The following is a 12,506-nucleotide window of genomic DNA, read 5'->3' as shown; positions in this document are numbered from 1 at the left end:
ACTCTGTGGGTGCTGACCAAAGGTATCCTTGTCCCTCAGGAGACAAGGAAGTTGCAAAGTCAGCAGCTTGCCTGAGCAGTCCATAAAATCTCATTACTGAAGATGTAAGAGCATAAGAGTGGCTGTATGGGTCAAATGAAAGGTCTCTCTTGCCCACTTCCCATCTCTGATAATGGCCAAAAAAATATGTAAGAGCAGGGCAAGTGCAAGAGGGTACTTCTCCAGAACATTCTTCCAAGCCCCAGCAATTCATGGGCTTTCTGGCAACTAAAGGTTGTGTTGGACCATTGCCAAAGGGAGAACATCCCTGGAGTGTAGCTGACTGCATTCCTTCTCTTTTGTGAGGAAATCCTCCAAGTATGGCTGATGGCAAATGAGGTAGCACCTTATAAAACAGGAGGCCCTCTTTTAAAGAAGCTCCAAAACCTGTGATTTCCAAAACCCAGGGAATCCCTGTGGGGTGGGAACACCACTTTGAAACTGGTTTGCCTGACAGACTCCAAAGCTGTCATCCTGCCTGCCACAGGCTGCTGCTACCCACTCTCATGGTGCCCCAGGTGGGGATGTTCTGTCTCTAAACATCATGTCTCAGTTAAGCAGGTAAACAGGTGCTTTCAGACACTGTTGCTACATAAATGAACCTAATCCCACATCTCACGATTAACACTGATTGAAATTTAGAGAAGCAAGCACTTTGGCCTGAATGAACCATTTATTGATGCAAATACTGCAGCTCCATCCCTGGCATCAAAACTTGCTTCTAAGTGCTAGGACTTGGAAGTCTTTGAGAATTTTCTCGTTGGAAGAGAGAGGACTGCATTGCGGCCAACTTCTTTTACGAACACTGATCAATCTTACAGGAATTGGGAAGGCATTTCAGAGGTGAACGGTGCGCGGAGGCGGCGCACGACCCCGGCGGGGCCGTGTGTGAGCGGGTGAGGCAGGAGCCAGGGGCCCAGCGCCCGCAGGGCCGTGGCGGGGCCCGGCGAGGCTCAGCTCCGGCCGGAGGAAGCGGAGCAGGTGCGGCGCCCCGCGCACCGCGGGGGGAACTTGGCGCCGCCGGCCGCCCGGCTGGGGGAAGTTGCCGCGCAGCCCCTGGCCGGGCGGCGGAGGGCTGGGGCTCGCCATCCCGGCGGGGGGGCGGCGGCCGCGGGGCAGGTAGCGCGGGGCAGGGCGGCGGGGCAGGGCGGGGAGGAAGGGGTGGGGAGCGGCGGGCAGGTGAGGGGCCGGCGCCGCCGTCGCCGTGCAGGCGGGCGGGCAGGGAGGGAGGGAGGCGCTGCCCTCGGGGCTCTGCCGGCCCCGCCGCCCCCGGGGCGGGAGGGACGCTGAGGACCCCGCGGCTTCTCCCTCATTCTGCCTCTGCCCGTCTCTCCCCCGCCCCGAGGATGAGCAGAGCCGAGGGCGCGCACTTCAGGCGGGCGGCTATCCGCAGGAGGTCCAGCCCGGCCGCCGTCCCCAGCGCAGCAGCGCCCACCTGCCCCGCGGGGGCTCCCGCCCGGAGGATGCCCGCAGGTAACGGCCCGCAGCAGTTCCTTCGGTCCCCGCCGCTCGCCCGGCCCCGCTGCCGAGGGGACACGGGGGGAGCCGGCGGGCAGGCCCGGCGCCGGCTTGTCGCGGGGGGATCGGGGGGGGGCGGCAGCGCCGTCCGGCGCGGGTCACTCTGCCGTCGGGTTCGGTGTGGGCTGCGCCCTGCGGGGAGCTCCCAGGGGGGTCCTCTGCCCCTCCGCCCGGCAGCGGTAACAGGTAACAGGTTGGGTGTCCCCGTCGGAGTCGGGGAGGAGGAGGCGGCTCACTTCATCAGCTTCGGCCGCTTCCCGGGGGGGCTGGGGTGGGGGCAGCTCCGGGCTCTCGGAGCCGGCAGCGGCCGCAGCTCAGCTCACCTCACACCCTCAGCCCCCATCTCGACACGAAATGTTCCTAAATTGTACTTTTAACAGCTCTTAGGCTGGCAGGACAGCCAGTCTCCCTCCTCTGACTGAGCCATGCCTCACGCCTGCCCCTCCCCGGTGCCTCTTTCTTTGCTCCCTTCAGCAACAAGCTTGTGTTAGACTTGTTACGCTTCAGCAGGCAGCTGCTATGACATCAATGCAGTACCATTAAAAGGGGCGGTCAGTTTAAGCTGGTTATCGGTGTTACCTTGGCCATGCTGTAAAAATCAGCAGTCATAAAATCCAAACTCTGAAAGTTATTGCTTATGAGTTTACAGATGTGGAAGGACAAAGTTGTCGAAATAAAGCTTGAAATCTCTGACGTATGCTTGTTACATTGGTGGCAATGACAGCATGTCAAATATAAGGACGGGAAGTTTTGCTTGGGGAGTGTCTTTTCACAAATTCCTGAGCAAGAGGCCTGTGTAATTTAACAGTATGCCCAGATAAGGACAGACTATCACAATGCTGTTGATAGTGTGCTTTATTTTAGCTTTAATGTGTAGTGACTTTGGATATGTACATGAACCCACAATATTTTTTTATTGGTGGTGGGATTTTTTTTTTTTTTTCCCAAGGCTTTATGCATGCATACATCGTGAAGGAGGAATTGGCAGCTGTATTTGTAGTATGTACACTTAATAGATTTCATTCTCCTCTAATAGAGGTACACTTGTAACAAGGACCCTGTGTTTTTTGTTAGTTTCTACTTCAGTTTCATTAGGCTTCTGCAGTTGGTCACTGTTACCTTAGACTCCTGGGTAACAGTTTCATACTCATCTACAATTTTTATACTTTTCATCTGTGCCCACACCAAACCCACTGGGTGACTCTTATTTACTAAACATATGTGCAATGCATAGCTTTTCAGTGTGAGCATTCTTCTTGTGGCTTTTGAATGGCAGGAAGGTTGTAAAGGCCATGACAAGAGCGATGTGCTGCTTATAAAATATTCCTACGCTGCAATAACCATAGTACTTTCTTGCATCATGATTGCTAAATATGATTACAGTATAAAACTCACAAAATTAAAGTAAGGAAATGAACCCCAAAGATGTGGGAAATAAAAGGGAGACTCAGTGATGATTTTTAGGCTTTTTTCATGTAGGCTCATAATTCTGCCTTTTTTCATCCGTAATGTATTTCCTCTAGAAAATGAGGTGAAGAAACCTTGTGTATACAAACAATTTCTTTTCTCTTAGTGGGACTTTGGCTCCCTATCTGCTCCTCCTGTTGGCAGTGGCCACTGTGGCATGTGCTCTAGCCATGCAGGATAGCTTCATAGTCGTCTTAGTCTTTGTAGTCAGAATGTGACTGTGCCTGCTTCTGTTACTGACAAAAGATGATTAGACTGCCTTGATTCTGCAAGTATAGACTTTAATCCCCAGGTGCAATGTAAAGCTGGGTGTGTTCTTTCTCCTATCAGAATAAAAAAAAAGTTGTTTACACTTTTCTGGCTTACAAAAAGATAACTGGATTTCAAAGGGGTTTTCTAAATGCACGCGTATGCCTTTGACCTGCTTGAAAACCTTAGGGGAAAGGAGAAATTAGTGTAGCCCACACATCTCCAATCCCTGTCTCTGCCAGGTGGTGTGAAATATGCCAGTTACTTATGTTACTGCTTGGGGACAGTTGTCTCAGATCTGTATCTGGAAAGCAGCTGGAGAAATCAGAGGTATTACATGAGCTATATTTGCTTATGAATGCATTAGAAAAAAATCTGGATTATGTATATGGCAGGCATATCAGAACTCTTCTCAGATTTAGTAAATTGTGTGTTCATTAGTGCAAAGACATTATAACTCCTGTATGCTCAGTAGTTTCCTCACAGCCTTTGACATTAGCCCGATGAAGTAGGGAGTATCACAGGGTTTCAATGCTGGGAGACAGAAGATCAGGGATTTTTGGTGTCTGAAAACATTTCTAATACTGAAATGGGCTACTTAAGGTTTCCATTACAGCATCAGCCTCTTGTTGTGCATTGCAATCTAAGTGTCTGACTTCTAACAGAAGAATCTTTCTGCTCTTCAGCATACTGTAGTCTAAGTCATTCAGGTTCATTGTCATGTGCAAAATTGCAATTGAATTTTGTTAACGTTTGAGTTTGAAAAGGCTTGGTGTGTTTACCTACAGAACAAAGCAAAAATTATTTCCTGTTAGAAGTGGACATTAATTTAAAGGTTTGGATGAAAGAGTACTTGAATCTTCAGAGATACTTTGAAATGGCTGGACAATGTCAAGGCTGGTATCTGGAGACAGTTTAGAGAAGAGTGTTTAGTGGAGTAGCATGATTAATAATCTGTGTTGGAAGGGAGTAACTAATGTGCATTTGGTATCTTTCTTCCTGCTAAATTAGAATTCAGAGTTGATACTAACTTGAACAAATCTTTACTTCAAACGTGTGTATGCATGTTAACTCAAAATCAGCTATCTGCCAAGAAACAGGTGTCAGCTACTGCTTGCTTGTTAGCACCTTCCACAAGCCAAGAGCTCTGCAAGGTGTGAGCGTGGCACTACTTTGATTCTACATGGGATTAAGCTATCCTAGAAGATTGTATCTCCATTTAGTTGACTTGATTTAGCTGTGCAGACATAGCTCAGTACACAAGGACACATTAACTCGCTTTCATAGCAAGAAATAGCTTCTTCCTGCCATAAGTAGTCACCTCTGTCCTTGATGCACATAGACTAGGTTAACTTTTGTGCCATTCAAATCTTTCACTGGTTCCTTGGCTTTGTTCACTTAAGTGCAAATTTACACATTTTCTGGACTGTATTCTTCTGTTCCCTTTTCCTAAATATGTCTGCTGGCATTGTACCATATATTGGCAGTCTCAGACATTGCAGTGTGCCTCTTGGGGAACTGAGGTAATTTGCATTCAGGATAGCATTCACTGCAGTAAGGTGTCTGCAAACACTGACAGGAAAAATAATAGTTCTTCACTGCTACTGCTGTATATCTGCCCGTTAAATGGATATGATTTTATGGGATTATGTTAACAAAAATTCAGTAGTCTTTTGGGTTTCCATATTGCAGTGGGAGATAACTAAATGAGAGTCTATTAGTGTGCTGCTCTAGCCTATGAAAAATGTCTTTATTGTTCAGGGGCTTATTCTTTAAAAGCTAGAACCACAGCTATGCCCTGCCTGATAGTTTTTCATTGTTATTGTTTTTGTTTTATTTTCAAAAATAAAGTAATTAATTTTGGACTATCATTCTCCTTGCTCCTGGCTTTGTATTACCTGCTGCATTTTGTTGACTGGTTTGCAGTGATTGAAAATCTGATTGCTATACAGTGTGTTCAGGGAAAACCTGTATGATCATTAGGGCTAGTCTGAGCAGTGATTGGAATCTGTAAATGCATTAGAGACCACTGCAAAAGAGAACTAGTTGCCTTGCATGCCTCATGGGTGAATGCAGGGTTTTTGAATTTTTTCTGAAGTTGTCATTTATCAAGGAGAGCTGATACTTAAAAATGTTGAGAGAGGAAGGTGAATATATAGGAAACTGCTTCTAAATATTCCTCTTCCTTCAAAAATGAGGGAAAGTATAAAAAAATTGCTTTATGCAGAATTTTCATGCAAATACATTTTCGTGTTTGTTATTATAGAGCTTCCTGTTTCTGTGGGCCGAATTAATCCCATGTGCCTCTTATTGAAGAAAATGTGTTATGTGAAAGTGCCAGGAAATGGAACTTAGCTTCCTGAATACAATTTTACTGTTTTCTTATTCCTTTCTTCCCCCACTTCTCCAAATATTTAGGATCAAAATAATCCCTTTAAAGACATTAAGAATGTGCTGTTTGGTTCATAGACTATCCAGGACTGAAGTCACTTACGTGTGTAACTTGGGTTCGCTTTGTGTGTCTATTAAACCCTTGCTTAACAATGTCTACTGTACCCAATAATTGTTGGTCTTGTAATACTGACTTCTTGGTGATCAGGATGGTGATTTCCTTAAATTAGAATTTGTATTCACTGCTTGACTTGCTAGTGACAATACACAAAGGGTTTCAAAAAGGAGTTACAATTTGACATGGATTTGCTGAAAATAACCGAAGTCCACTCCTTGCTGGAGAGACTTCTTTAGAATATACCCTGAGAGGGCAAAATTGTAGATGTGCTAGTAAATGCCATTCCTGAAATGCTTTTAGGCATAGCTGAAGTTGGGAAAGTAATAGTTTACACACACAATACAACTTAGTTTGTTGTGCAAAATCACACGAGCAGGTTGTTTTTGCAGATAAATTAATAAAGATGGTTGGGAGACTTCTGGATTGGAAAAAAAGCTCTTGCTCAAGGAATGTGCTACTTTTGGGTAACTGGTAAAACACAAATATTGAGAAAGGAAGCTGTTCATAAAAAAAAAAAAAGTTATGATTTGCCCTTGGCTATTATTTTTGTCCCTTGTCTGTCAGTACATGTGTTGCTTAAAACTGCAGTTGTCAGACTTTTCACCCGCTTCTTAAGTCACGGTGAGGGACTATCTCATCTCCCCACATTTCAGTCAAAATCCCGTTCATAACTGGGCAGGATTTGATGCTGTTTGTCAGTATGTCTTGGGTACAGTGTGATCTGTGATAAAGCACTCCAGCTGTTGTACTTTGCACTGTTATGTCTTAAAGTAGTGTTATGAATTTGCTGTATAAGACAAATAATCTTCCCAGGATGAAGGATTTGTCAGAGGGAAAGGAAAAATATGAAGCAAGCAAATCTTAAAATAAGATACTTGTGGGCCTTTTCCTCTAGTCCTGTTAATGCTGGGTAGATTTTTTTTCAAAACGTTATAATCAGTTCAATCTTTTAATCAAATTACTGACTGCAAATCTTGTAGCTGAGACTCCTTTTTCTGTGAGGGGAAAAAATGGCTTTATGTTCCCGTATGGGATACTGCATGTAATATCTCTCCTGAATATAAGACAATCCAGGATGAATAGTTACACTTAGATGATCAGAATGATCCCTTCCGTCATGTTAAATCTATGAATAAACTTTGCCTCCAGCTCTTGATGGTTGAAACATTTTAATCCAATGTTTAGCTGTGGAGAGCTTGAGTTTTTCAGGCTCTTATTGACAAACTCCTGTACTTCTGACAAGGGAAGAGAGAATTCTGTTCAGAGAGTATAGCCCCAGAGCAGTAGTTTTGTCAGTAACCCAGGCAAGTAAAAGGGGGAAACTGAAAGAGGAATTTTTTAATGGTTTCTTCAGCTAGCTGCGGCAGAAGTAGCATTTTAACAGAGATGACTTTCACAGAAGAAACTACTTTTGAAATTAACGTAGGGAAGGGAGGAGGATGGAGCTTTGCTGAAATGTTGACAAATTAAGTCAAAATCAGAGATGTGGTCTCAGCGCACAGACACAGCAGTAAGGCAGTATCAGAAGATATGGAGAAATAAGTAAAAGCAGAAGAGGAGAAAAATTAAACTGCTACAGTAGTCTGCAAAGTCAGACATGTAAAGAAATGTATTTTTAATGAGTTTCAGAGCAATTTCATGCCTCTGCTCCACTTTACCGAGTTTCAGTGTATAAAGCGGTTTAAAATTGGAGGCAAAAGACACTGAGTAGAAGGTAAGGCAGAGCAATGAAATAGTGTTAGTTACTAAGTATTGATGCTAAAGCATGTCATATATGTTAATGTAGAGTTAAATAGCCTGGAAAGAAGGAAAAATGTGGTGGAACTGTAATGGGAGATGTGAAATTCAGTGATTTATTCCTGACTTCTGAACAAATGTTGTCTTGCAGCACATATAATAATGCGGCTGACTTACAGGTCTAGCCTTCCCCTCATGAGGAACTGCAGGCACTTGCCCTCCCTCTCAAATAGGTGCTAGTATGCCAAGATGTAAATGAAGATCGGGGAGAGAAAATGGTGACCAATGATTAAAAATAATTCTGGCTGATTCAGTGGCTGGATTTCTTCTGGCCTTTTTAAAGATTTGGCTTTTTATTAGTTGAGCGTGTGATGTTCCCATGCTAAGCTTTTTGTTGTGTTGGTTGCTGTTGTGACCAAGTCCTCGTGGTAGGGACTTCCAGCTACTGTAATGTCACCCAGCCTTGTGGTGATATAACTGTGCTGTAACTCTGTTTAGCTCCTCCATACTCGAAACCTGGGGGGTCTGAGCTGCCCCTGAGCACTAGTGCTGTGGTACCGGGGCTGCTGGTGGCCCTACTGCGGGCAGCTCTCCTAGGCCCTGGTTTAGTGCTGCGTGCTTTCTCTGGACCAGCTGGGTTCTTGATGGGGCTTCTGTGTGATCTCTTTGGGGACTTTGTGGCACTCGAAGCAAAAGTCAATAGAGAAGTTTCTAACTGCATCTTTGGTATGTGTTCTGTTTCTGCGAAGCATGAGAGTCCTTGATCTGGAAAACTTGCCCATACCCCATGGCTTCCGGAGGTAGAACAGGGAGGGAGAGGGTGTAGAGCTCCCTGCCACTGTTTCTGTTTCTGGTTGAGGATCCTGACTCGACCAGTCGCTGTTCCTTGCGGGGACTGTCTAGTCTTTAAGCTCTAGCTAGTATGCCAGGGTAGGGCAACTTTTTATTTATTTACATAAGGGTTATATTGGTAACCTTTATCTTCCTACAAGGCTGAATCATTCAGTTGCTTAAGTTGTTTCAGACCCCTAGGTTCTCTTCCACCATGAAACAGGCATTTTAAATAAAAAAATCAAAGTTAGGGTCTACAGCAGACTTAAAAAACCCCTATAAATTACATGAATTGTTAAATTGTTAAAGCAAATAATATTTGAAGGTAAGGTGGTTCTTAAATGTTTTGCCTTGTATCAGAAGGGCTTGATGACAACTTCTTGCAGGGAGTAATCAGAATGTTTTTCCTCTTTGCTCTCACATACCACCATCACTATCTTGTTTGTGATACTTGAGTTTCTTAATTGAATATTAATATGCGCATTATTTGTATTAATATGAATAATTGAGTTAGGAAATGAAACTACTGGCTAATTACATTCATCTTCACTACTGGTGATTTAAGAATCAAAACAAAGTCACTGATACAGAAAAAATAAATAGTTTTTGATAGAATTTAAACTTTTTTCAGTTTTATGCAGTTGTATTGCTAGCCTTTACAGTTGACTCTTGCCAAAATGTCCTATCTTAATATAAGCATACTGTACATTCCTGTTTATTCAGTCTGACACTAACTCTCCTCATTCAGAAATTCACATTTCATCTGTGAAGGAAGAATCCTTTTGTACTTCCAACGATTCTCCTATGGGCTAGCAGTACTATAGCATTTGAGAAAGTTATGTGGGATGACAGACATCTGCAGATGGTTCTCAAGAGTTCTTGGGGATCCTTTTATTTGTCCTTTGAAAGCTTGTAACCTCTTAATTCTTAAAGAGGGCTTTTATGTCTTTAAAACAAAATCTTGGAAATTCTCAAGTGAAAATGATTCTAGGGGAGGCTTTGCAAAATATCTGATTTTTGTGATCTAGATAATAGAATAAGAATTGCTATCGGTATATAAAATTCTTCAGCATTTGTGTTTTGGTTTATTTTAATTCTAAATATAGAACTGTGAATTCTATTAAGATGAATTTTAAATTTGAAAGCAAGTTGCATCTATTTACTACTAAAAATAATTGTCCATTTTAGAAAATAGAGTGGTTGTTAATGCAGAATTTTAATTTGACTTTCATCAAGTTCTGGTAATCTGAGCCAACTGCTGCTCTAATTACCTTCACACTCTTTTGAGATATGCATGATAGTTCAGTAAGCGGTGTTCTTTATAATTTATTAATCTATATCTGATCCAGTGGGCAAATATGCTTACCAGGCTTACAAATGAAGGGCATGCTAACACCTGAGCTGTCTGTTAACATGCTGTTTAGAGGCTGCCAAGCTAGGTCAGGTAGCAGAAGGTGATTGCTGTAGCACTCTGATGGCTTTTGTGGTTAAGTTGAATGGAAGGGTGTAAGCAAGTCAAAACACAGCAACCTAAGTGGTTGGTTGTGCACATAATCTATTTCTAAACTTCCTTATAAACTTTCCTTGTCCTGTGTCAAGCATAGAGGATATCTTCAGAATAACATTTCCTGACATGCAGTCAAAGGGGGAGAAAAAAAGTCCATCCTAACTGCTAGTATTGGCATTGGGCTGCCCTTGGTGTTCAGCTTCAGTGTGGAGAATTGCCCCTTTAAGTGTTTATGTTATTTTCTGTATAAGGACTGCTTGTGCACAGGATATATTAAAAGCTTTTTGTTCATAGAAATGAGAACAGTATCAATATTGTGTGTGTTAGTAAGGAATTTAAAGGAACTTCAAAACCCAAATGAGTTGCCTGTTTCAAGGATTTTGATAGAGCTTAAACAAGTGCCTGTTCATTTTAACTGTGGAGAATTATTACTTCCTGGTTTTAACAACTGTTTACTTTTAACAATATAATCTCTGCTTTTCTCATGTGGCTGATGCCAACTGTGTAGTTAACTACTTTTATATGGGGTTTTTTGGTTCTTTTCAGCAAATGCAGTGGAGCTGCAACAGGAAAGTAGGCTTACCATTTTAAACTCTGAGTAATATTGGGATGTTGGAATGGTACATAACGTGTATCTTACCACCATGAATACTGCGTCCCCTTTGTTATTTCCTAAATGACACTCAGCAGTTGTGGGACTGGATCTTGATTAAAACTAATCTTAATTGGGTTTTGTGTCTCATGTAACTTACAGAAAACATTGAGATAGGAAGGTGATAGGTTCTAAAGGGGGGAAAAAAAGGTATTAAGTAGTTTCACTGTGTATGTATTATGATTTGCTGATATAAATACTTACATAATTCAGGAAACTGAAGAGTATTTCAAGGGGTGTCTCATGCATCACAAATTGTCATATTACTTTTTTTCCCCACAGCATTAAAAAGTGATGTTTAAAGACATTTGCCAAGCCCTTATTGATTGCTTTTGTTCTGCTGGGGTCAAGGCATACATGTTCAGCATTCATCTGAAACAGCCTGTGGTATTTGACAACTGTGAGCAGGACCGTGATCCTCTTATATGAGACATCAGAAAGCCTTCACAGTCTTCTAAAACTGCTTGGATAGAAATAATTCATACTCTTATTCTCTAAAATTCATGACTTTCACTATGGTTTTCTGAGAGAATATTAACGTAATCCGTTCAAAAAGGAAAGTGATTTTAAAGCAGACACAGAAAAAATGGTCAGTGTCCGAAAGACTGGGTTGGTAATGCTACTGAAGTATCTGCATGGGGAATGGCTCTGGGGCACAGCAGTTTAACTCTTTCCCAGTTAATGTGTCTAGGTATGATGTAATGAATACTCAAATATGGTGAAATCACAGAATCCAAGCAGTCACTTGCAGAGAAGTGACTATACAGCACTGTGAATGAACAAACAAGTTATGTTGTTCAGACCCAGTAGTGTCATAAGTGCCCCTTTGCAGTGCAAGGCTTTCTGATTATTTCCTTTTGCCTGGAGGTGCTTGGGAGATATTCTACAGATCAGGAAAAAAATACTGATATTTTCTATTAGTGACATTTTGGGGACAGTTTGCTGCAGGAAAAAAAGTCCAATTCCCTCTGCTGCCCTGTGGTGTAGAGTGCTATTGTTCACACCAGTGCTGGCTAAAAATAAAAAAAAAAGTAAATCTTTCACTATTTCCTTCCTTTCGTCCCAGGGAAGGAGATTGGAGACCTGAGCAGATGTAAATGGCTTGTGCTCTTTGAAGACTATATGGCAGTGCATATATTTAGTAGTCTTCTATTTTCCACAGTGCTTTGAGCTCTGTTTGCTAGTACAAAAGTATGTATCAGGAAAAAAGCCACTCCTGCCCCTCTCTGCTTCCCATATGTTTATTCTGAGGTAGTCCTTCATGTCACTAATATTTGAGCTGCCTTTGTGCCCGCGTACCACATGGAATGTATTGTTTGGGATGGAAATGGAGGGATTTCTGTAAGTATTTTTCCTCCCTCAAAAAAATCAAACTAAGTAGCTGTTTGCTGTCAGGTGTTTGCTTCAGTTTCGGTAAGGAAATATGAGAATTGAGAATATATCATCCTTGCCAAGACTGATAAGGACTGCATGCTTATTATAGTTGATGAGATGACAGGCAACGCTAAATGAGGGTAAGGCTAGCAGAGCTGGAAACTGGAATACATAAGAGTTAAGGTATCCAAAGTACTACAGCTGAATTTTTTTTTGGGGGGGTGTGGAGGGGTGGGTACGTGTGGAAGGGCAGGTTGGTTGAAGTTAAAATACAATGTTTACAGTGGCTCAGGGTGTAGAAGCAAGGTTAGCTTTTTGATAAGGGTTTTTTCCAGGTGTGGTACACAAGGGGTTAGAAAAGCAGAAGCTATTTAGTAACTGGAAGTAAGGAGAGAGCACTGCAAACTGACTGCATGGTGCTGAAAGGACTCTTTATCCTAAGGATTTTTTTATTTTTTATTGGTGTGTGGGCTTACACTGAGAGAAGGCAGGAGAATTCTGATAGCGGGTAAGCATGCTAAACTTTAAATGAAAATTTCTGAACTGCTTTACAGCAGCTGCTAACAAGCCACACAGAATAAACAAGGTAATCCTGTGCTAATGAGGAACCACCTCCATTTTTA

The 12,506-nt window shown here is 42.5% G+C and overlaps 1 protein-coding gene across 1 annotated transcript in view; it reads left to right on the top strand.

The window, feature by feature from the left end:
* The first annotated feature begins 1,258 nt into the window (after positions 1 to 1,258).
* The window catches only part of FGD4 (FYVE, RhoGEF and PH domain containing 4), a 118,008-nt gene continuing 106,760 nt past the window's right edge, over positions 1,259 to 12,506 (top strand). The window contains exon 1 of the mRNA XM_074871567.1: positions 1,259 to 1,512. Within this exon, the coding sequence (XP_074727668.1) occupies positions 1,386 to 1,512 (127 nt within the window). The 5' untranslated portion in view covers positions 1,259 to 1,385. The remainder of the gene's footprint in view (positions 1,513 to 12,506) is intronic.

The sequence above is a fragment of the Strix uralensis genome, chromosome 5 (assembly GCF_047716275.1).
Source record: "Strix uralensis isolate ZFMK-TIS-50842 chromosome 5, bStrUra1, whole genome shotgun sequence".
NCBI lineage: Eukaryota > Metazoa > Chordata > Aves > Strigiformes > Strigidae > Strix > Strix uralensis.
Note: the sequence above shows the minus strand (reverse complement) of the source record. Positions and strands in the feature narration are given on the sequence as shown.